Genomic DNA, 22901 nt, shown 5'->3' on the forward strand with positions numbered 1-22901 from the left:
TCTTAGCGTTTGTGTCGAAAGCCAGGCAGCCGCCGCCGTCGTCGCCGCCACCGCGGCTGCCGGGGCCGCCGGGGCCCAGCTGCCACAGGCAGGCGCGGGCGAGTCGGCCATCATTGTGGTGTGATTTCCTCCTCTCCTCGCAGATGGAGTGTTTTTGTCAGGAGCCGTGGCCACTGTGATTGCCTCTTCGCCACCGGTGTCAGCCTGGGATAATACCACCCCCCCCCGACAACTGTGAATCCCCCCCGCCCCCCGCCACCCTCCTCAGGAACAAAACAGGATCAGTGCAATCCATTTTCTTTTTCTTGGGCAAAATGGAATAATTTCTAAGAGACAATCCCTGGCGCTCCCGAAGGCCCCGGCAGGAGAATCAAAAGACAAGCATTATGGCACCGAAACTGCGGGAGAGGCACTCCGCTGACCTCCCCTTTGGGTGGCAGCAAACGCATTCGGCTTGGTATCCCGCTAACATGCTAAGCTAACTCCAGCGAGGGCCACCAGATTAACGCCGCATTCTTGAAAACGGGCACAAGTAGTGTTTCGTCAACGCCGCCGAAAATATTTGACCTTTTTTTTGTGTTTCCGTCCACTCAAACTCGACTAAAACTATCACAAATAGGAATGACTAAATGTGATGTAATAAGTGTGTAATAAGCATTTTCATCCAAATGACTCAGACTAAGACAATCTAAAATGCCTGACAAAAACAACTCAAGATAGTAGAGCCTCGCCATTTTCATAATTGCCTCGTTTACTACCATATTTTCCGGACTATAAGCTGCAAATTTTTTTCCTAAATTTTGAACCATGCAACTAATACAACGGTGCGGCTTTTCTGCTGATTTTTCTTTCACCAGTAGAGGCGCCCTCTAGTTAGAAAATACGCTACATAAATCACAATTTTTTTTTTCTTCTCTTGGGTCTGTTTGAATTAGCAAAGTTTTTGCCGTGTTAAAAGTCACTGTTTTGACAGTCTGTTTATGTGCATTCACACGACAAAATCGTTCAGTACATGCCGTATACAACTCATTTTTTCAACATAGAAAACTGCGGTTTATAGCCTGCGGCTTGTATATCATTTTTTTTTTTTTTTTTTTTTTTTCCCAAAAAAAGAGTTGCTGCTTGCTTGTATGATGGTGCGCCTTATAGTCCGGAAAATACGGCAGATAACGGCGAATAAAGTGTAAGCATTTTCAAAAAATCAAAACTACACAAAAAAAATAAATCTAAAAAACAACCCAAAAAATATGGCAGTTTAAATTTGAGATCTGACACGGATGTACGTTGACCTTGCAGTTCACCGTTCATTTCTTTGGAGGTTGTTTTGGGCTCTTTTGTTGCCATTTGCCTTTTCACTTTGTCATCAATGATTTCCTATTTTTCGGATTATGAGGGGCGGTCTCAATGAACAAGTCTATTTTTTGGGTGAAATTTCCACATGAAAGGCAGACCGGGTTATCGTGTGCATTTCTGCACATTAAGGGGAACCAACTAGTCCAACAAAAGGGTCAAACTTCCTTCCGCTTTCATTCGGCATCCGTGGATTAGGCGCACCACTTTAAAGGCTCACTGGCAACTTTTGAAGAAATTGAAGGATTTTTAGTGCGTCGTAAAGTCCGACAAATATGCTACTGATGCCGGCACTTCCAACCAGGTTGACTCCAGTCCAGTGGGTCTTAAATTTCTGAGTCACCCTTTAAATAAGTTTGAAGACACCCGTGATGCTAATAAAAGGTCACAATTCAAACAAATGCAAAGTCTGATATGATGATTTTTATTTATTTTGACTTTAGTCAGATTCTAATTATTTTTATGACCACTGTGAGTTTTTTTTTTCCATTAACAGAACATGCACTATATGTTCCCAACTGCGATTTTTCTTTTTTCTTTTTTTTTTTTTACTGTCATTCGGATTTCCTGGCGTCCTCGAACACATCACGAGAACCATCGGAGCCCACTGGCTTCTTTACATTGAAAAAGGCGTGAGTTTGCGCCGCTTCTATAGCGAGCGGCTCCCTTCATGACCTCGATGGTGCTTGAGCCGAGTGCGGCGGCTAAGAGAGAAGGCGGGCGCCCCCATCTCACTTCCACCTCTTCTCCCGGAAAAGATCCAAGAACAGGAATGGAGAAAAAAAAGGTGGAGCGGCGGGCGCGGGGCTAGAAGAGCCTAAGAGTGCCGTGGTGGGTGATGCCTCCCTCCATGTTCTCGGAGTCGTCGATATTCCGCATAGGAAGCGTGTAGCACGTAATGAATCGCCAAGAGGCTCGTAGCGCAAATAACTTTTTCTGGGCAATGTCCGGAACGTTTCGGGGATGCTTGACCAATGAGAGTCAATTACAGCCGCTGGAGGGCGATTGACTCCACACCACCCGTGTCAAAGCAGAGGTGCTGAAGCACATGTCGTGTCACTATCAGTGAGGGCTCCCTTTTTTTTCCCTCCGTGGTACAACTTTTTCTTATGTAATCTACAGGGCTCGCAATTGAACCCCAAGGTACAAATAAATTCCCGTCTATAGTTGGAAAAGGTACTTCAACGGTCCAAACTAGCACTGACAGCATGTAAGGGCACAAACAAGTGGCTAGCCGATGTGAGCGCCTCTCAAAAGAGCCCACCGTTGTACGGAACGCTCTTTAAAGAAATAATATACATCGACGACGGGCAACTTAATGCACTTTCAACGAACTGTCAACGGTTCCAGGCATCCACGATGCACTGTGGCAGGCAATGCTGAACTTTTTCCCATGAGAAGGTTGCTAATCATTCGCGTTCAAGGGTGTTTGTTAGCTGCAGTTTGTGGGATGTTTGTTTTCATTACCTGTCGCGTTAAAATTAAGTTGCACGTCATCAACATGAAACGGCGATTCTGACTCTGTACTGTACCGTGAAGTTCCAGTTTGTTCTCCGTGTTGGAAGCGTCTCCATAAACTCGAACGACTCTTAAATGCTTTTATGTTCTTTTTTTTTTCCTCTTATGGAGACAAACAGGTGGAAGCGCTACTAAATGTCTGCCATCTAGTGGCAATTACAATTTATAACTGACGACACGTAGTAGGGGAAGCAATTTTATTAGACGTTTGCAGCAAAATATGTACCCTAAAATATAAATGTATAAAATCCATGCCGAGAGCGTATCCCAGCTGACGACGGGCGGAAGGCAAACTTGACCCCGAATTTGTCGACAGCCAGTCGCAGGGCACACACAGACGCCGTCATTGAGTGGGAACCGATCCCACGCCGCCCGCCAACAAGTCCGGAGAGCGAACCACACACAAAAAATTGACGGAAAGTCGCTTTTGAAATCAGAAGCCAGTAATTGTTTGTTCGACAATTCTTTAAGTAATTTTAAAAGGCAAGGATTGGCAATATCTGACAAAGGTGAAGAAAATGTGCCAGAAACGGGAAGTTGATGCACATGATTTGCTCTTTGCGGGCCACAGGAAATGAGGTTGCGGGCCAGATCTGGCCCCCGGGCCTTGAGTTTGACACCAGTGAGCTACACGTCTGATGTGCGCACGGTCGCCCCTTGGGGGCAGTAGACTTTTTTTTTCTTTTATGAATATTTATGTCGGCATACCTGCCACACGACTATTTTAATGTTGATTATGATGCTGGTTGTGTTAAGAAGAGCAGAGGAGGAGTATAGTAAGAAAGTATTTGTACTTAGTTACTTTGCACCCCTGGTGGACGGCAGGAGGGGAGCTTGGGGTTGTCAGTGGGGGGCTAAGGGTCTCATCAGCATCCAGCTCGCTACAGAACAACTTTTGCTCTGACCTACCAATCAGAGGATGGAAATGCGCTTGCTTCATTAGAAATCGCTAAGATCAAATATTTTCAATGACATCGGTCCGCGCGATCGACTCTGAAGGTCCTGAGCGGATGACATTGACATGGCAGCTCACAAAAAAATAAAGAAATCAATTTGATGTCCGCACACTGGCCGCAGCGCAGCCAAGTCAAACGCTACGAAATGAAGTACAGTTAGCAAGCATTTGCACTCCAACCGGTGGAGGGGCTGCTTGTCGGTGGGGGCTATAAGTGTCTCATCAGCATCCAGCTCAGGTGCTGCCGGGGTCTGCGCTCTAACTATACCCCGACTTGATTGTAATTGCCTGAATTCAACTCCCGCTGCTTCCCTGCTGCCACATTTAACTCCACACAGCCCGGCGGTGGCGTGGAGCAGCTGACTTGTCGAGGGCTGCGGGCTCCCGGGGGGGGGGGGGGTGCTCACCTTCACTCGATCCCTCGTAAGGGGGGGGGCGCAGGTGCATCACAACAACTTCACCGCCTCCCTCCTTGTATGTGTTCCCACAGTGATGGCATGACGGGCGCAATTGGTTTGGAGGTTACAATGTGAAAAGCGACCCCCTCACCGAGCCCCCCCCCCAAACGACACTTGACGGGAAGTGTGTGCAAAAAGTGGGACTTGTGCCCTCAAAGTGATTGAGGAAAATCGGAAAGTTTTGTGCACTCATTTTGTTTGGAATGCCACCATTTCATTTTTTTTTTACGTTTAAGAATGTGGCAAAATATATCAAATTAGGATCAAAATTTTTTTTTTCAATGAAGAAAATCCTTCATAGCAAATGATAGAAAATACAGCAAGTTAAAATTGACATTTTAAATGCTGCAAAATATTTTTGGGCATCTTGTCTATTTTTCCGCTGATAATTTATGAAAGACACAAATAATTTCAGTTACGATGACAAATGAATGGCAAACTATTAAAATTCATCTAATTTCCGAATAAACTCAAACTTAGCCAAGTGACGAGTGAAATCATTTGACAACATTTTACGAAATATAAACACAATCATTGAACACCCTTTAGAAACCATCTTCGTTTTCACGTATGTAAATGTTCATAACCAACTGCACAGTGAGCATTCACAATCGGATTCATTTTTTTTATTTTATTTTTTATTTTTTTACACCCAACTTAAATCACATTATTCCAACCTGTCAATGTGCTCGTTGACGGATACGACCTCAATTAAACTACGCGGCGCTTGCGAGCATTCCGACTTTTTTTTTTTTGTTTTCTGTCATTTTAAAACAAACAAGAGCACAAAATGAATCACTTCCTCTCACGGCAACAAAAACCCAGAAAATTACCGACAAACAAAGAAAAGAAGAAAAAAAAAAAAAAAAAAAAAGCAACAGAAAGAAACCTCTGCAGGGTTAAGCTAAAAAAGTTAGCCTGTGGCGCTCCTCACCCTGCGATAATGGCTCTGCCTGTAATGAAGAACGGGCTTGTTGCCAACAGGTGGTCTCTTTAAAAAGACCCGAGCCGCAGCACTCAGGATGATGGGGACGGAAAAAAAAAGGGGGCTGGTGCTGCCGGCTGAAAAACTGCCACGGCAAAAAATGTGTCAGAATCTAATGTTCTGCCGAGTGAAAAGCCTGTTTTCTGTCCTTTGTCCCCCCCCCCGCTCGAGATTCAGCCTTGTTCCTCATTGTTCGTGGGCTCAAACGAGCAACAGTCTTTTTTGACACCGAGCCACCGGCTGAATAAAGACTGGAGCTGACTAGTCACAGGAAAGAGCTTTCTTTCTGGAGGGCTTGGAGCCCATTAAGACTTGCCGAGATATGAATAGATATGAATCCTCTCTGGCGACCTCACCGGAGGGAGGGGGAAAAAAAAAAAAAAAAAATCAAATCCAAAAGACAGGCGGAAAAGAGAGGGAGGGGGAGGGGGGGGGGGATGTTGACAAGGAACACCTCTGTGTCTTTTGAGCGAGGCTCCCAAAAGATTTGGTGAGACACGGGGCTGATTGACAGGCGGGAATTAGTCCCGAGTCAATGCGGAAGCGGACGCTTTGTTAGCGTGAAAGGGCAAACGACGCCCGTGTGACCTCGGAGCCAAGCTCACGTTCCGCGCTTACAGGAACAGAAAAATGTTATTTGGGAAGACAAGCAAGCTCTTCTCCAATGAAACGCGCCGGGCATTTTCCATTTGGACGACTTCCAAGTCATGTGACTCGCTTCTTATTGTTTTGTTTTTTTTTTCTTCCATTTTTCCTAGAACATTGCCATCCATGTTATTCCGGGGTCGAGCCCGGTGTTCCCTCTTCCTCGCCACTTTGTTCCGAAGGTACACCAGAGCAGCCGAGCGACGTCGCGGCTATTTCTCAATTTGAAGAACGCAGAGTACGATCTTCCTAAGAACCAAGGCGAGGACGTTCTATTTTGTAAATTGGAACAGCTGTCTACCTGTTAGTTCTTCCAAACACCCCCCCCCGCCTCAGGTCTCACTGTCATTGCCCCCCTGAACATTAAAGGACTCAAACGCCCACCCAAAGGCCCTGAGAGGTAACCCTTAGATCCACCGGTGTGAACCCCACCGTACAGGCACCAGGGGGCGGGGCAAGAAGTATGCGCACAAACGGCTTGGCACCTCGCAACGTGAGCAACCCCAGAGTGGAATGGAGTCCAACACTTCTTAAGAGGACTGGTTCCGGAACACGAGCTTTGAGTCAATATTTCTCGTCGGAACCTCTCAACCTCACACACACAAAGCTGACATTGAACATCCCCAAAAGCAGCTTCTGTAGCTGGTAGGGATGTAACCATTCACCCGAGCCCCGATTCGATTTTTGATTTTTAGTTCCCCATTTCGATTTGATTCCATATTTAATTTTTTTTTTTTTTTTATTGCTGCCACGTTTGTCTCTGTGCGCTCAAAGAAATACTTGGAGACATAATTCACTTTTCTTGAGCGCCAATCCATTTTTAATGTAGAAGTGATCCAAATCCTGTGAATAAAATTGGGGAAATGCTCTGTGCTAAAGACAACTAAAGTCATCACTTGAATTGATTTTTAAATTTGTCTATTTTAACCTGAATCCAAAACGTTTTGTTTTGCTTTTCTATTATGCGTAATATCATCTGCACATTCAAATTGTGGGATGTCTAAAGAATAAGAGTGAGGCAGAGTGAGAGTGAGTGACCAGCGAGAGAGAGAGAGATCTCGAGCGTGATGCATATGAGATAACTCGGAAATACCAACGCTCAACACTGTTACAATTGTTGCCAAATCAACACGCACAACCCATTTTTTCAGTATTTTGTTTTTTTAGCACTGTAAATTAGTCCATTTTAACGACCTAGATGTGTTACGCTTTATTGTTGGGTGTTGCCGCTAATGGCTCGTGGCAAATGCATCATGTTGTACTTTGGGTGGCCAAATTTCCGACTCCATGAACGCAACACGCGGTGCGTGGTCGCAAGTTAGCATTTGTGCTCTTGCTGTGTCGATGTCAATCACGCGTAAATAAAAACTATGTTTTGGTTTTTAAATACACTTGAGTTCGCTGACTAACGTCGCCACAATCCACAGTAGACGCCACATTAAGTGACCACAACAGGACATCGCGTGCGACGTTTCATCAGACGCACACGATAGCCTGTGAGTGCTAACGGCAGCTGGCGATGTCAGGAATAACAGTCGCTGTTGTACATTAAATCGAGCGTCAGCCGCAACATTTGCAAATTTTGAGGAGATTATATCGATATTAATCGATTTTAAATGAATCTTTACATCCCTAGGAGCTGGCGATCGAAGACTCTTGGTACCTTCGGCAAGTGGGGGAGCCCTTGTGCCCAACAGGTACCTTTCGTTTCCTAATATTTTCACGTCATTCTCGTGTGACGTCACCACTTTATTCTCCTCATCAAACAAACTTATTCTCGCAACATTACGACTGTGTTCGAAAATGACGACTTTTTACCTCGGCATTTTCCAACTTTTCTCTCGTGATATTCCAGAAAATTGACTTTGCTCCCATGACGTTACAATAATAAAGTTGACTTTAAAGACAAACATTGACCTTTCAAATGAAACATGTTGGCATTTTGGAGTTTGGTGATTTCTAAATGATTCAGTCACACAAAAATTTGAAAAATAAATAAAATAAAATCGCATGACTTTTCCCTGTTGCTATTACAACTTGTCTTTCCTCCTCATATTCAGACTTCATTTTGGTAACATCAGCACTTTCTTTTTTTATCCGAATATTACCTGTTTCTCCCAACATATTGACTTTTTTCCTCGTGGAATTTTGACATGAATTTTGACTTTTTCCTCTGATCACAAAATTCTGACTTTTTCCTGTCAACTCACAATTTTACTTCATCTTAGTAATGTTGCTCCTTTTTCAGTGGACCATTTTTTTTTCATTTTCTACGACATATTCGGTCAATTCTATAAATGAATAATTTCTGCACATTTCAATTATTTTTTTTTTTTTGGCTCACGCATGTCACGGCTCTTCGTCGCTAGCTTTGACTTTTACATGGCAGGCCATTTTTCCACCATTTGTACAACGGTGCAGTTTCCTGCCTGGTTAGACCGAGGTTCCCCGCAGGGGGCCGCAACCCTCGACATGGACTAAAAACAGGCAGGATGAAGATAATGAGATATTTGGCGAGCCACTTGAGGAGGACGCCGGGCTCAATGGGCGCATGATGGGCGGATCCCGGCCGTCGCATACAACCTTTTGTCCCGCCGCATAATCCATTTGTTACCCTCGGAGCAATTTGTCCTCATTAACCCACAGAGGGGACTGCGTCGGAGACAAAAAGCTCCCGGGGAACAATAAAAACCTCCAGAGAACAGACCCCCAAATCTATTTGTCAACGTTGCAGCAGCTCAAGTGGTCCCTGCACATTTCGGCCCCCTTGTCTATCGTCCACAGAAGGACCCGAGCAAAAAAAAAAAAAAAAGGTACACCTGAAAGAAATCGGATTTAAAAAAAAAAAATCCCCATTTCCGCGTTAACAATCAAATATCTTGACAAAAAGACTCCCGAATGCAAGTTGTATTGTGCCGAGGTCACTCCATCAATCAAGCAGAAAAAAGTAGTGACGTGAAGGACAAAGAACGTCTCCGAGAACTTAAACAGCTTACAGTAAATGCCAAGAGGGAAGGAAGCGGTTCACACCTGTTAACCGCAGATATTTTAGGATTTAGCGGTCTTCGCAACATTACGTGGTGATGATTTTGTTTTTTTTTCATTTCCCGTATTTAGCATGTCTATGCAAAGTCGTGAGTCGCTTTATGTTTCTTCTTTTTAAATCGAGGCTTTTCCCGTTTGGCGTGGCAAAATCTTTCAACGTGACTTTGTGAGAAAGCAAATATTGATGAGAAGGGACGAAAAAAAAATACATATAATATCAATATTCATGAAGCTATTCTGGGCTTGGTACTTTTAACTAGCGTTTTTTTTTTTTTTTTTTTTTAAACCTGCTTTCCAACATTATTCCAAAAAAAAACTACTTTTTTTTTTAACACTCAAGGCATATCAAAATCAGACTTTTGCTTACTTTTTAAATTAAATTAAGAAAGGGATTTTATGGCTTGGTGTTTGAATATACCGCGTTTTATTATTTACAGTGAACTTGAGAGATAAAAAAAAAGAGCTTGAAGCAAGCACGCTCGACGTCTTATGTGTAGAGAATGAGTGAGAAAGTGAAAACTGACACTAAGAAACGCTTTCACTCAATACCAGGGGTGGGCACATTTTTTTTTATTGGCGGGCCACAATGGGTTCTAAAATTTGACAGAGGGGCCGGACCAGGCGCAGATGGAGTGTTTTGGTCACCGCACCTCATCAGAGAAAAAAAATTACATTTAATTTTAAATGAAAGTCAACAAATGCGTTACAACAAAATATGTCTTTGACACACCAGAGTGTTTAGAAAATAAAACATTAACAAGGTTTAATCATTTAATTTTTTACAAGTTCAGCGGGCCGGATTAAAACGTTTAATGGGCCGCATGTGGCCCCCGGGCCATAGTTTGCTCACGCCTGCTCTATATGAAGAAGAAAATATTTTTTATATGGTGGCGCTATATCGCAGAATTCCATTGCTGGCGGCCGGTTCTGGAACGCATCGGTTTAATGTATCTTTTTTTTTTTTTTGGGCCATCAGCAAAATGAAATTGAATAGCACTAATGCAAAACAAGCCCGCTTGACTGAAAATGCGATAAAGAACAACGTAATTGTCGCTTCAGTCATGAAGACGGCGGCGGCGCCAAACGCAGCGGCGGCCCGTTTAAGCGGCGGCGGCGCTGCTTTGTTGGGTCTGCGAGATGTTTCGCAAACAAGAGTTGCCATAATCAGGTCATTTGTCATAATGACAACCATTAGCGCAGATCATCAGCAACGCAGCAGTCAGGCAAAGAAATCAGGTGGCCTCGCTCAGCTTCCTCCCAATTACCCGCCGCGGCGCACGCACGCACACATACACCCGTGCGCGCGCACCCTCGCCGTTAGCAGCTTGTTTGATTTGTCTGCTCGTCTCTGCGACAATTCACTGACAGCCACTAACAGGCAGTTGTTTTTTTTTCTTTTTTTTGTACATCAAAATAGAAGTTAGAGACGAGAAAACTTCAGGTTGCGCAGTATAATTAATTTACGCACACTAAAAAGTTCATTTGACCAAGCAGATGCTAACGTAAATAGCATGGAGCATAAAGACTCGCGAGGAAATGACCAAAAATACCAAGAATGAATTTTGACTCGAAGTGCAACATAAAAGTTCGCCTGCTCACGTTTGGCGAGATGGATTTGATGCTCACGTATATAGCATGTATGCTAATTCCAAGCAAGGAAATGAAATCTACAGGGAATCAGAACTGGAAATGGAACTCGCAACAAAATGCTAATGTATTTAGCGAGTACAATATGCTAAGTTAAAGGCACAAAAATTCCACAAATTATTTTTGACATTTGGAAATGGAACTCACATCGACATAAGCAGCAATGATGCTAATGAAATGAATATACAAAAAAAAACAATGCCAAAAATGAATTCCAACTGGACAGGCACTTACCTCAACCGAGGAACTTGCCTCGCGGCTCACTTCATCCCAACGTACGTTAGTCAACATTTAGCACATGCTAAGCTAATGAATAGAATGGAAATAAAACTAACAAAAACAAAAAACTGCGCCAGCAATCGGCTGTGGAAGCTAGGCTGCGTCGATGCTAAAGTTGTTAGCATGTAGCATGGCTAACAAAGACGATGGAAAAGATCATAGAAGCTCAATTAAATTAAATTAGAATGAACCACAAGTCCAAGGTTTTAAGAGCTAAATCTGCTTTTATTTACACAGGGAGCATTACAGCCAACTGGGGATGCGCCAAAAATTCGGCAAATCAACATTTTCTTCCGAAAATGGCCCAAAAGAGCCTTTTCAGTTTCAGTCCGAAAGAAATTTGTCATTGAAACAAAAGTACTCAGTTTCCACGTTATCAGTTTTCGGTGCCGGCAGAGAAGTGTCATTGCGCCAAATGAGGTCAGAGAGGGTACTCGGGTCCGTATGCGTGCCCAAATTGGTTGGCCTTCTTCAACAGGGCCGCTTTGACGACGCTAATCTTCTCATCCAGCTCGGTCAGACTGCAGGCCTGGTTGGCAACGTCAAGAGCAAAGTCAGAGCCAGAAACATCCCGAAAAACACGATCCAATTAAATCCACGTTTGTACCTGAGCGGGTGACGTCTTGGGTCTCTTGTGTGCGAGGTTCTACAAAGAAGCACACACCTTCATGATGAGCAAATTTGTCTGTTCTTAACCTCAAAGTTCAATGTTGGGATGGTCTGAAATAGGTTTGCAGTGTTTTAGGGGAGTTTCCTCGTAAACGGGTAAAATGCACGCTCAATCGGGTTTAAGTCTGGAGAATGACATTTTCCAACTTTGGTGCCGTCGTACAAAAAAGGACGCCCTCTCTTTTTTTTTTCAGCAATAACTCCGCTTTGGTGTCAGCTTCGACATTCTGTGGGGCAAGTGCATTTAGCAGCCACCTATCACCCCCCCCCTCTCTCCCCCAAAAAAAGTGGTACTTGGGAGTAGAAAAGACCCCGTCGGTTTATTCAGAAACACTCGACGTGCGCTCGCACAAACATGCAGCAAGTCAAAAGTGGCTGAAGAGCGCGGCATGCTGTGCAGTGCTGAGCGATGGCGGCATCGAGAGATGGAGGAGACATGATGCGGCTCATCTCGAGCACACTTTGAAAACGCCGTCGCCACACACACACACACACAAACGACGGACCCACTTCTTCCGGCGAGCCACATCGCACTCTGAAATCATATTAGATGTATAACTGACTATTCCTCCGTTTTGGCCATTTAAACAAAAAAACGTTACAGAAAGAAATAATAATTGATCATTGAAATCACGATCAGTAAAAAGGATTATTCATTTCTTTGAAAACTTTGAACTTACTCCTCAAAACCGAAAAACAAAATTGCTCTCAAGATTGCGAGAAGCCAAACGGTAATCGCGATTACGTTTCGATTCATTGCCCTACCTGGTAACTTTCCCAAGTTTTAGCCTGGCGTGTCACAAGACCTAAAACTGACGAGTGCAGTCTGCATTGAGTCATGTGACCCAAGTCCCGCACGTCTGTGATCACCCGAAGTGCGGGTCCACGCAGTGGCCGGTGACATGACACCTCACACACTTCGCCATATGAGCAACCAGCTGGCCATTTTTTTTTGTTCACACTCATCCCGGCTTCATTTTTACCAGTGGTGGCAAATGTCGCCTCAGGAGTGACTTTGTCACTGTGGAACAAGCTCGCGACTTCAATTAGCCGCGTTCGGCTAGTTGTGGTCAAATCGAGCTTGCGTCTCCTTACCGTGGACTGGAAGTACTCCGGCGAGAGTCCCTCCAACTGCAGGATGCGGTCCTCCAGCTTCTTCAGTCTGTGGTAGACACTCACTGGAACTGGGCCTGCTACCGAAAAATGTCCAAAATTACACATCCGTTTAAGTAAATTCCCTGATTTGCAGATTTCTTTTCCAAGACCTCGTTTTCCATTGGAAATGCACATTGATTGTTTCCACCCGACAATGTAGAATTTTTGTGTTGACATTCCCCCCCCCGACACAATGCTTTTCAATGGTCAGTTTTTAAGTTGTAATATAACCATTCGCCACTAGATGGCAGACATGGCTTGGCTGTGCTTGCACCGTGTGTTGTTCTGTCCGTGGTACTTTGTGCCCCGCCCCCCAGTAGCACTGATGAAAACTTACTTAACTCGCCAACATTTAAATTGTCCATCCCTGTTTTAAACATTTAATATAGGCCGTTATAAAAAGAAAAAGGTCCAATTGTCTACTCTTTGAAGATTCCGAAGAAAAGGTGTTCCTTCCGCTTACCCGTCGGGAGTCTGAGATGAGTCTCGATGTTGTTGAGGCGCTCCTCAATGGCCGAGTTGCCGCAGTCTTGTGTGGGCAGCCCTCGCGCCTGATCACCAGCGCCTCCTTGGCCTCCAGTGCGAGTCTGAGGCCCGTGTGTGTTCACCACTCGCGTGACTGCGACAAACATTTGCGCAAAAAATAAAACGGCAAATTTTAGACGGCGTAGTCAATGTCACGCTCGTTTAACGAGCAACAATGTTTAAAATCAACCAACTGTGTGTTGAGCTCTCTCAATGTATGTTGAAAATTCATTTGGGTGAGTGACAAAGAGAACGAAGCGCCTTTAGGACAGCTCCGTGGTGTATTCTACTTTTTTACAGATTGCTCATAAAAGTGGTTCACTTCTTTTTTCACTTGTATCACAAAGAATGTTCTTCAAAAATGAGCGACAACACGATCGGTCCTGGTTTGCCTTCATTATAGTTGAAGTTTTATTTATTATTAAATTTTTTTTTTTTTTACAAATTATTTTTTATAGGTGTTCACTTTTTTTCACAGTGATAACAAGAATGTCCAAAAAATTTATTTCAAAACAAAGACCCACGTTACACATCCAAGTCTTTGATATATTCTTTAGTGATTTGTTTAAAAGTGCCTCATTGTTTTCTTTTTTTTACTCTAAAACACCGGACGCCAAGTTAAGTTTTTGGACAGTGAAAAAGGATTCCTGTGTTAACAAATCCCAACAAACGGCACCAGTGAGTGTGTGCGACCTTTCACTGTGTGGTCAATGCACGGCTGATTGATATTTCATGTTGCCAGTCCCACCTTTCACGTGGCTTTTAAATCCGGGGTACGGCGTGAACACGGCATCTGTTCTGGCGCAGCTGTCCTCTACTGAACGAGAACAAAAATCACATGAATAAAAACACAATAACACGAGCGCTGCTGCCGCCGTGCTTTTGGAGGCCGTTAGCTACTCCGGCTCAGTTCAGCCTGACCTCTCGCCCGGTGGAAATCAGCTCTCTCCCAAACATTGGCAATCTGTGCGCGGGCTCCCACTCCACACCCCGACACATTCAATCCCCCGCCCCCGCCCCCACGGCCGCCTCGCTCACCCTGATTGCAGTCGATCACGTTGCAGAACTCGCGCACGTTGTTTTCATTGATCTCCATCTGCTTGCGCTCCATAAATGCAGATATCCTGCGCTCGATCTGGAGGGACGACACGCGGGATGACAAGCGATGGATTGATCGGCCATTAAAGGGCATCCGCCAAGCAAAATTGTGTTGCTGCTGTGATGAGAATGTAACGAGGAGGGAGGGGCGGTGGTGGGGTCCCTCGCTTGGTTTGGGGGCGTTGCAATTTACATGATGCGGAATGACAATTGCAATTCCAGGTAGGCCCAGAACACGGGCCAGCCCGAGTGGCGTGATGGAATATGAATACTGTTTGCTTGGCTACCAAAATAAATGCACAACAGAATGGGGCCTCTTGTCCTCCATCCACATCCAATCTGAGAGTAATGAGCATCCACTTCATAATCCATCAAGGACCAGGCCCCGCTCTCAAAGCCCTCCAAGCCACGCGGTCTCTCGCAGCCGACCACGGCGCTAAAGGACCGCCGCCCCGCCCAGCTCCGCTCTCCCGATTCTCGGGCTTGCGACGGGCGCTTTAATGACGTGATGAATATTCATAAGCCGAACCCACCTCAGACTTGCCGGCGCGGATTTGCACCAAGACGTCATCGGCCGCCTCCGAGGCGTTGGGGAGCGGAGGCGTTGACGTGGCGCGGCGGAGGGCAGACAAGGACGCGGTGTCACGTGGCATTTCCTTCTCGGTCTCGGGTGGCGTGTGACTTGGAGCCTCCGCCAGCGTTTTGAGGCTCTCGGACATGGCCTGGAAGTAACGACAACAATACAAATTTGGATTGTATTGTATGTTCTTTTCTTTTTTACCTCACGGCACACCATCACACAAAAATCGCATACATTGATTAGTCGCCATCAAGAGGAAGTGAATTTAATTTTTCTGCTTGTCGCTGTAGTTCATGGTCAATATTCAGGCCAAAATCAGAGAACGTTTTGTAATAATAATTTTCCCACAAATTTGGCATAATTTAATCATTTCCTGTTGCAATTTAAGCGAAATTAAATCATCAGAATCAGAAATCCCTTTATTGCTCCACTGCAGTGATTCCCTAGCGTAGCAAGCCACACCCACTAAGGAAGTTAGTCTGGCAAGCCTGTCCTCCACCGCATCCAAGTTTCACCACCAAAATACAAGAAAATTGTACAAAAATTCCAAGATTTGATACGATTTAACAGCTTGCAGTGTACCTGTAGCTTAGTAATGTGCCGCTGTAGACAGTCAAAAGCGTGAACGGCATCTGAAGACTGAGGACTCACGGCATCCATGTTGATGTCCATCCTCAAAACGCTGTCACCTAATTTGAGCTGAGACACAAAACTATGTAACTAAAAACTAGCAATGCATCATATAATATTTCTGCAAACACTGACCTTGCTTCAAAGAACTTTTTTTTCTAATATTTTTATTCTAATGTTTATTTTTTTTCCTCAAACATTTTTTCTTTAAGTTTCCAAATAAATATTTTTCCCCTAATATTCTTGGGTGGGAAAACACTTTTTATTGTCTTCTAACAGTTTTTATTTTGAATATATTTTTCTCATTTAATATTTGTTCAATTTCAACATTTTGTCTCATATTTTTTTTTTAAAAAACATTAAAAGAATTCGATAAATATACCATTTGGCAACACTGCTTGCTCTTTCATAAACTAGTGCCACTCAAAAAAAAATCCACCTGACAAAATCAAATTAATCAAGAAAACCAGTTAGTTGGCTTGTTATGAAAACATTAAAAACAATAATACGATGGTTAGGTGCTTGCCTGTTCATAAAAAAATATATATATGGGGTGAAACACTTTGCAGGTTGTCACTTTTTGGACCCCAGTCCATGTACTTGCATGAGTTTATGGTGATCGCTGCCCCATCCAATATGGCGGACAGGATGATGAACCAGTTCAATGACGCATCTACGTGAGTCTATGGTAAACACATGCTCGTTGTAAATAAGCCGTCTACCTTAGGATGTTGGGTGAACTCGTTTACTGGGAGACGTTGTGGAAACAAACGGCCACTATTTGAGGGCAACCATTTAAAGTGGTTATCTTTCTACTAATTTTAACCCCTCTTGAACGCTTTGTTTCAACGGATGCCGAGCAGCAGCTAAAACGTTAGCATTAGAGCTAGCAAACAACGTCGACTTGGCTGGTTTCTGCGCTTAAAACGCCACGAAAAAAAAACACCGAACCAACCTCTGTCACGAAATCCGCCAGGAGCTTGAACAGGGCACTCATGCACCCTGAATAGCTGAACAATTTGGTACTGGAGGACTCTTTAGCGGCAGAAAAAGTCTCCCCGGTCAGCTTCATTGTTTCCGCCATTGTGGCTCAACGTTGAGCGGAGACGTGCACGCTGATTGGTTGGAAGAGAGGAAGTGAAGGAGGAAGTGGTCGCGTCACTGCTTGTGCTGAGGCAAGCGCACGCACAGATTCACGTATCCTGTCAAATGTTCATCTTAATAATGCTATATTATTGACTACGTTTAGTACATTTAAAGTCTTTATAAATCAAAACCAGCGTCCAAACATTTTTCCATAAAACATGAGAATTACAAGCTGAGCACACGAACACAGAACTGTGTATTTATTATAACAAAAAAATAAAACATACTATCAATATGTATGTTGTATGTATATATAATATATACGGTCTGTTTTTTATTTCAAGTGTCTTCAAAATATCCTTATATAATTTGAAGAAAAAAACGCATTTTATAAATCTGATTCGATGAAAAAACTTCTGCAATTATTATCAAAGTGTTGTAAATATCCTGTTTTGCTTTACCGTCCCATATTTCATGTCTCTAAAATCAAATTGGGGTGACTAATGATCCTTTCTAGCCATAAATATGTATGGGCGGTACACTGTGGGCGGAGCCAACGAGTAGACATATACGTTATGAGTGTTTATATCCTAATTTGCATTCATAATGCTGATTAAATTTTTTTAATGAGTACGTTTGGTGTCTAAACACTTTAGAGCTGTTTTGTAATTCATAATTAGTCACCGTTCATTTTCATTTTCGGATTTTAAATCATGATTTGAATACCAATAATTTGTAACAAATTTAAATAATAACGCTTTGACTTGCAATAAAAAAACAAACACATTTAATAAATACGACGTGTTGAAATTGCATTAGTGTAACCAAAGCCAAATGGGGAAAAATATACTTTGTACATTATAACGTGCTTATGGGTAATAAAACCCGTTGAAAAACGACATGCTTAACAGTTAACGTTGCACTTGATTACTCGCAATAAAATAAAGTCGTCCTCTAATGAGAATATTATTGTTGAGTGCAGAGCAGCCCGTGCAGCAGGGGCATTGCAGGCCACAATGGTGATTTTTGTGTGTGCGTGTGTGTGAGTGTGAGTGTGCATGCTCACGCTGAGTGACTGTGGGAAAATCTCCCTGCTCTATTCATTTTGCCGTCTTTTCACATAATGGCGAGAGAGACTGATGAGGACAACAACAGGAAAATGACAGTTGCTGGCAAACGAGAAAGCGCCGCGCCACTCACGCGCCTCATATGAGCTCTCTCGATGGGTTAATCATTTTAGGAAAAAGGGGTCTGAAGACAAGTCCCTTGGTTTTATTTGTCTGTATTCGACCCCCACTCTGAAACGGGAGCGGAACCGTTACACTTGACGTGGTTTGACACACGGAGCCGATATACTCCCAATGTTCCCACGCAGCGAAAAGTTGTCAAATACGAACAAAAAAAAAATGCTCATTTGATTTGTCTAACTGTGATCTGGTTTTATTGACGCCCGAATTAAACACAAATTGAATGAAACAATAAATTAAAATTAGTTCCAAACCAGTGGCAGAGTTGGAATTTTATCCTTTGGGGTGGTGTGGCCAAGGCTATCTCGAGGATTATTTATTTATTTTTTTATTATTTTTATTTTATTTTTTTTAACGAACCCCCAAAATTTTTCATCAAACGCTGATAAATACTCACTATGGTCTCTATAGCGATCCTGAGGAAATGTGAAAAAGAAATTCCTGGAAAATTTGGAAAATACCCAAAAGTCCATTTCCGGCCTAGTCATTGGGGTGTCCAAACATATTTCGGGGGCGGGGGTGCCCCCGTAGTCCCCACTCTAGAGCCGCCAGTGTTACGAATGATTTATTATTAGCGTCGTAGATCCTTGCAAGGGTTGAATAATGGATGGATGGATAGATCACACTAGTACATTGTTTGAAAAGAAAGAAAAAAAATCATATACATTTTGAGATGCCCATTTTGTTGTTGAATTGCAATTCCAATCAGCTGTCTAAAAAAATCAAGTACTTTATCCCCAAATTTTGTGATTTATATATTAAAAAAAAAAAATGTCGTCTAATTTCAGACGAAAATGTACAAATATTTGGATCTATTTGGAGATGCTTTTTGCTGGACAGAAAAAAACAACTCAAGTCTCCCCAAATTTTGCGATTTGAGGCATTGTTTTCACCCCATGCAACCTTTTTTTGTTTGTGTCTTTTGAAAAAAAAAAATCATTTTTTTTAAATATATGAATTAAAAATTTGGTAATTTTGTAATTCATATATTAAAAAAAATAAACGAAAACGTCATTGCGGGAATGATAATTCCCACATTTGTAGCGACTTTTTTTTTTTTAAGAAAAAAAACTCCAAATGTTGTAAATCTACATATTATTTCATTTTATTTTATTTAACAAATACAAGTCATTTTTTGTTCCTTTTTTTGTATCGTTCAAACTACAAGTAGAATTTGACGCCAATTGTTAAATGTTTACTTTCCTTTGCATTTGAGACTTTTCTCACAGATCACATTTAGTTCCAATTTCCTTCCTGATTTGGTGAAACACACATCCTGCCCCCCCCCCCCACACACACTTTTTTTTTTTAATCTATATTTTTTTTTAAAGCGCCTGCACCTGTCACCTGGGGTCCCGCTGCCTCTATTCAGCCTCATTTACATAACCTCGTTTAGCAGTTCACAAATCAGAGCCATTAGGCGCCGCTCACGGGAGCCGAGGCTTCTAATTTGCCGCCGCCTTTTCACAGTCAGCCGGGAAATTGTTGCGCTCGGGAGGCCCCCCAAAAGAAAGGTGAGGGTCCTGGCTTTGATTGTTGATTGTGATGGTAAATGTACAGATGATTAGGACAACCTCAATTATTGATTTCTTGCCAGAACGCAGCAGGCGACCAATCCCGGGTGGTGCTGGGAGCCCGCAGAAGCAGGAAGACACGGATCTGTAGGCTACACGTACTAAGGTGCCAAGCTGTCCCTCACTTACGTGAACAGCCGAAACAATTTTTAGATGCGCATTGGCACTTTCAGTTTTTTTTAAAAACATATATATATATATATATATATATTTTTTTTTTTAAATTCAGTTAGATTTGATTCGATTTTAGATTGGATTTGTTATTTATATTTTTTCTTTAAAAAATGCTCAGGTTTAGTTAGTGAAGTTTTAGTGTTAGTTTTAGTTTTTTTCGCGAAAGAATGTATTTGTTGACGGCAACAAAAAAAAGGTCAGAGTAAGTCTGGGATTTTTTTTTTGAGTTATTTTTTATTTACTTTTGACTCTTTTTTATTTGCGTTAGTTTTTGGTTGTTTTTCTAGCCTTTTTTTTGTGTAGTTTTTATTTTTCTGAAAATTCTTACATTTTATTTGTCGTTATTTAGTTTTTTTTGTTTTTTTTTGACTACCAGTCCAGAACGATTTTGTACAGTGAATGCACATAAAGGTCCATAAACAGATTTTTAAAACTGAGCCTTTTAACACGGCAACAACTTAGCTCATTAAAACAAAACAGACCGAAGAGAGAAAAAAAAAAAAAGATTTATTGAGCGTATTTTCTCAACTATAGAGCGCCCCCTACCGGTGAAGAAAAATCCACAGAAAAGCCACAGCGTTGTTTAAGCCGCACGGTTCAAAATCAAGCAAAAAAGTAGCGGCTCATAGCTCGCAAAATACGGTAATTCGTTTTCGAAGATAAAAGACAATAAATTATTCCAATTAGGGCCCGAGCGATTTTGCTCTTTATAATCGCTGTTTCATATCAAATTCAATCGTAATCCCACTGCCTCTAATCCTTACCCCAAATTAAACAAAGGACAAAGTCATGTCAAACTGTCAAATGTTCGGACTGCAATCATTATCTTGATTGTTGCAAGTGTGAAGAGATCAAATAAGTTATTTTAATCATTTTATATATATTTATTATTAAATCGGTCGATTACCCGCCAATCGGAAGTTTATTCTGCTAAATAAAGAATGGGATGAGCCTCAAAAAGTCCATATTAATCCCTTTGTTTTTTTCTCCGTTTCACTTGCATTGCAAATGTCGGTCCGCGCTTCTGCTTAGCCATTCCACTGTATTCATTTTCAATCCAGCACTTTCAATGCCCCAAAATTTTCATCAAGTGTACATTAATACACATTTGATGGCTGCCAAAATGTTTCCTCACCACCATTGAAACCCCAAATAGGAAAAGCCTCGCGTGAAATGATTTGAAAGTTGTGCGCTCGCTGCTTCGATTATTTATAACAGCATTCGTCAAAAGTGCACGCGTGCAATCACTCCAAGCTCCCGAACGGGGGGGACTCTTTTATTGACGCGCCGTCGATTCAACAGGCTGTGAATAGGCCCAGTCAAGAGCCGAAAATATATTTTTCAATCTGCATTCAATTTGGCAAAGATGACAGCAATGAGGAGTGCGATTCACACTGCCTGCCGCAAACTTACCGCGAGTGCATTGTGAGGTGGGGGGGGGGCTATCTTTTGGAGGAGCCATGTTTAATTAATCAACAAATCGCCCCCCCCAGACCCCTCCTCCTCCATCTCGCATGTGTTTGCACTTCACGCACGGCATGAGGCGCATCCTAAAGATTGCACCAAACATTGCATAACAGCACACAACACAATGGGATGGCTGGAAAAAAACGATCCAGCAGACTGTCAAAGGGGTGTCACGTTGCGCAAAAAAATGTTGACGAGGTTGTGATTCTCTAAAGTGCGCCGGGCCAGTGCCTTTTTTTTTTTGTTTTTTAACCAATATATTTTTTTCTTTCACTTCACTTGAGGATAATTTATTACAAGTGTGCAGAGCAGGTCGGTGTGGGGGTGGGGATTTAGCAGAGTGGTGCTTGAGAATGCTATAGCAACCAACAAGGGGACCTTTGGTAAAAGCAACTGTGCTGCTAGCGTTACAGAGAGAAAAAAAAAAAAAAAGACATCATACATGCAGATCATGGTGGTGTGGAAAAGCTTTACAACAGCACAATTTAGCTCCTTTCCCACAGAGTGGCAATGAATTTCTTTCATTGCAGAGTAAAATATTCTTGTAGTGGCATCTCAAAAGTCTACACACCCCTGTCCGTTTTTGTGAGATGAAAACAAACGAGACCGAGATCAATGATTTCCAAAACTTCTTTTTCCGCTACTAATTTGACCGATCGGCGGGGGACTTATCGAGAAGGAGAAGAAGTAAATAAAGTGATAGAGATATTGAAGTTGCACAAGTGTGCACACCCTCTTGAGTTCAGAATGAAGTCGTCACATTCGAATTTATTTTTGCACGGGAATCATTTTCTTTTCAAGCGCACGTCTGAAGGCTTTGTGCTCACACTGACTGCTTCTTGGAACTGTTCGTGATTTCCTCTGCCTTGACCTTAGTCAAGGTCAGCTTGCAGCAGAAGCAAAACAGGCCCCGATCATGATAGTGCCACATGCTTCACTGTTCTTGGCTGATCATCGCAATTATATTTGCGCCCGCCCCCAAAAAAGAGACTCTTCATGGCTTGTAGATGTGATGACAAAAATTGCCGGGAAAAGCCTAGTAAAACACCAGATCTTTATTTGGACCAAAATGGGGGGGGGGGGGGGGGGGGGGGGATTGTGAAAAACGATTTATAGTGACAGCCTATAGCTTCCCTCTAATCCAGTAATCTTCCGTCCTAACGGGACAGGTCTTCTTCGTGTTGTCTCCACAAATTACTTTTAATGAACACGTAATTAATGGAAATAGACTGTCATAGCAAACAAGCATTCTAATTGATTTGTGGGAGAGGAGGGGGCCCAGAGAGCAACCCCAGCCTACCCCGAACCGCCTCCCTCTTTGTTCGGGGGGGCCCTCTATTGATTAGCGCCTGTGTGGATCGCCGCGCATGTGTTTGGCTTCATTAAGAGATAACGGCTTCCTGATTACTTCCATCCCCGGCTTTAATGTCGCTTAATGTCTACTTTGTTCCCGTGTCATGTCGGAGGCCAGCGGGAATAATGACAGCGTGTGGGTGGGCCCGGGGGGGGGTGGGGGTGGGGGGGTGCGCCGCTGGCCCCCAATGGGTTGCGAGGGGGATCAGTGGAAGGGGTTAGAAAAGCAGAACCTCAAGACACAGCATGTGGTCCGCCAAAGTGTTTGTCGCGATGTCGTCGGCGCCGAGATGCTTGCAAATTAAGGATTTTGTATTTTTTGTTTTGCCATGAAATTCCGGGAAAAAAAAAAATGTCTTCAAATCTGCAGGCCGGCGAGAAAAAAAAATGGTATCACCAAATGTTGTTTTGTTTTTAAATGTGGAAATTTGACAGCGAAGAAATCTGACAATAGCCACGAG

At 42.9% G+C, this 22901-nt stretch overlaps 1 protein-coding gene across 4 annotated transcripts; it reads right to left on the bottom strand.

The window, feature by feature from the left end:
• Window positions 1-11086: 11086 nt before the first annotated feature.
• Window positions 11087-16724, bottom strand: mbip (MAP3K12 binding inhibitory protein 1). Of its 4 annotated transcripts, none has more exons than XM_088304085.1 (9): window positions 16495-16724; window positions 15492-15608; window positions 14863-15051; window positions 14270-14366; window positions 13980-14045; window positions 13170-13325; window positions 12647-12741; window positions 11490-11528; window positions 11087-11411 (listed from the first exon to the last, which is right to left on the bottom strand). In XM_088304085.1, the coding sequence occupies exons 1-9, from the start codon at window positions 16621-16623 to the stop codon at window positions 11304-11306; spliced, it is 996 nt and encodes a 331-aa protein (XP_088160211.1). In that variant the 5' UTR covers window positions 16624-16724; the 3' UTR covers window positions 11087-11303. The 4 variants fall into 4 exon arrangements, with proteins under 4 accessions (XP_088160211.1, XP_088160202.1, XP_088160191.1 ...); XM_088304076.1 differs by having other exon boundaries at window positions 12647-12744; XM_088304065.1 differs by having other exon boundaries at window positions 13980-14048.
• Window positions 16725-22901: the final 6177 nt, after the last annotated feature.

This window comes from Idiotropiscis lumnitzeri, chromosome 1 (assembly GCF_059441095.1).
Source record: "Idiotropiscis lumnitzeri isolate Australia: NSW breed Sydney's pygmy pipehorse chromosome 1, RoL_Ilum_1.0, whole genome shotgun sequence".
Lineage (NCBI taxonomy): Eukaryota > Metazoa > Chordata > Actinopteri > Syngnathiformes > Syngnathidae > Idiotropiscis > Idiotropiscis lumnitzeri.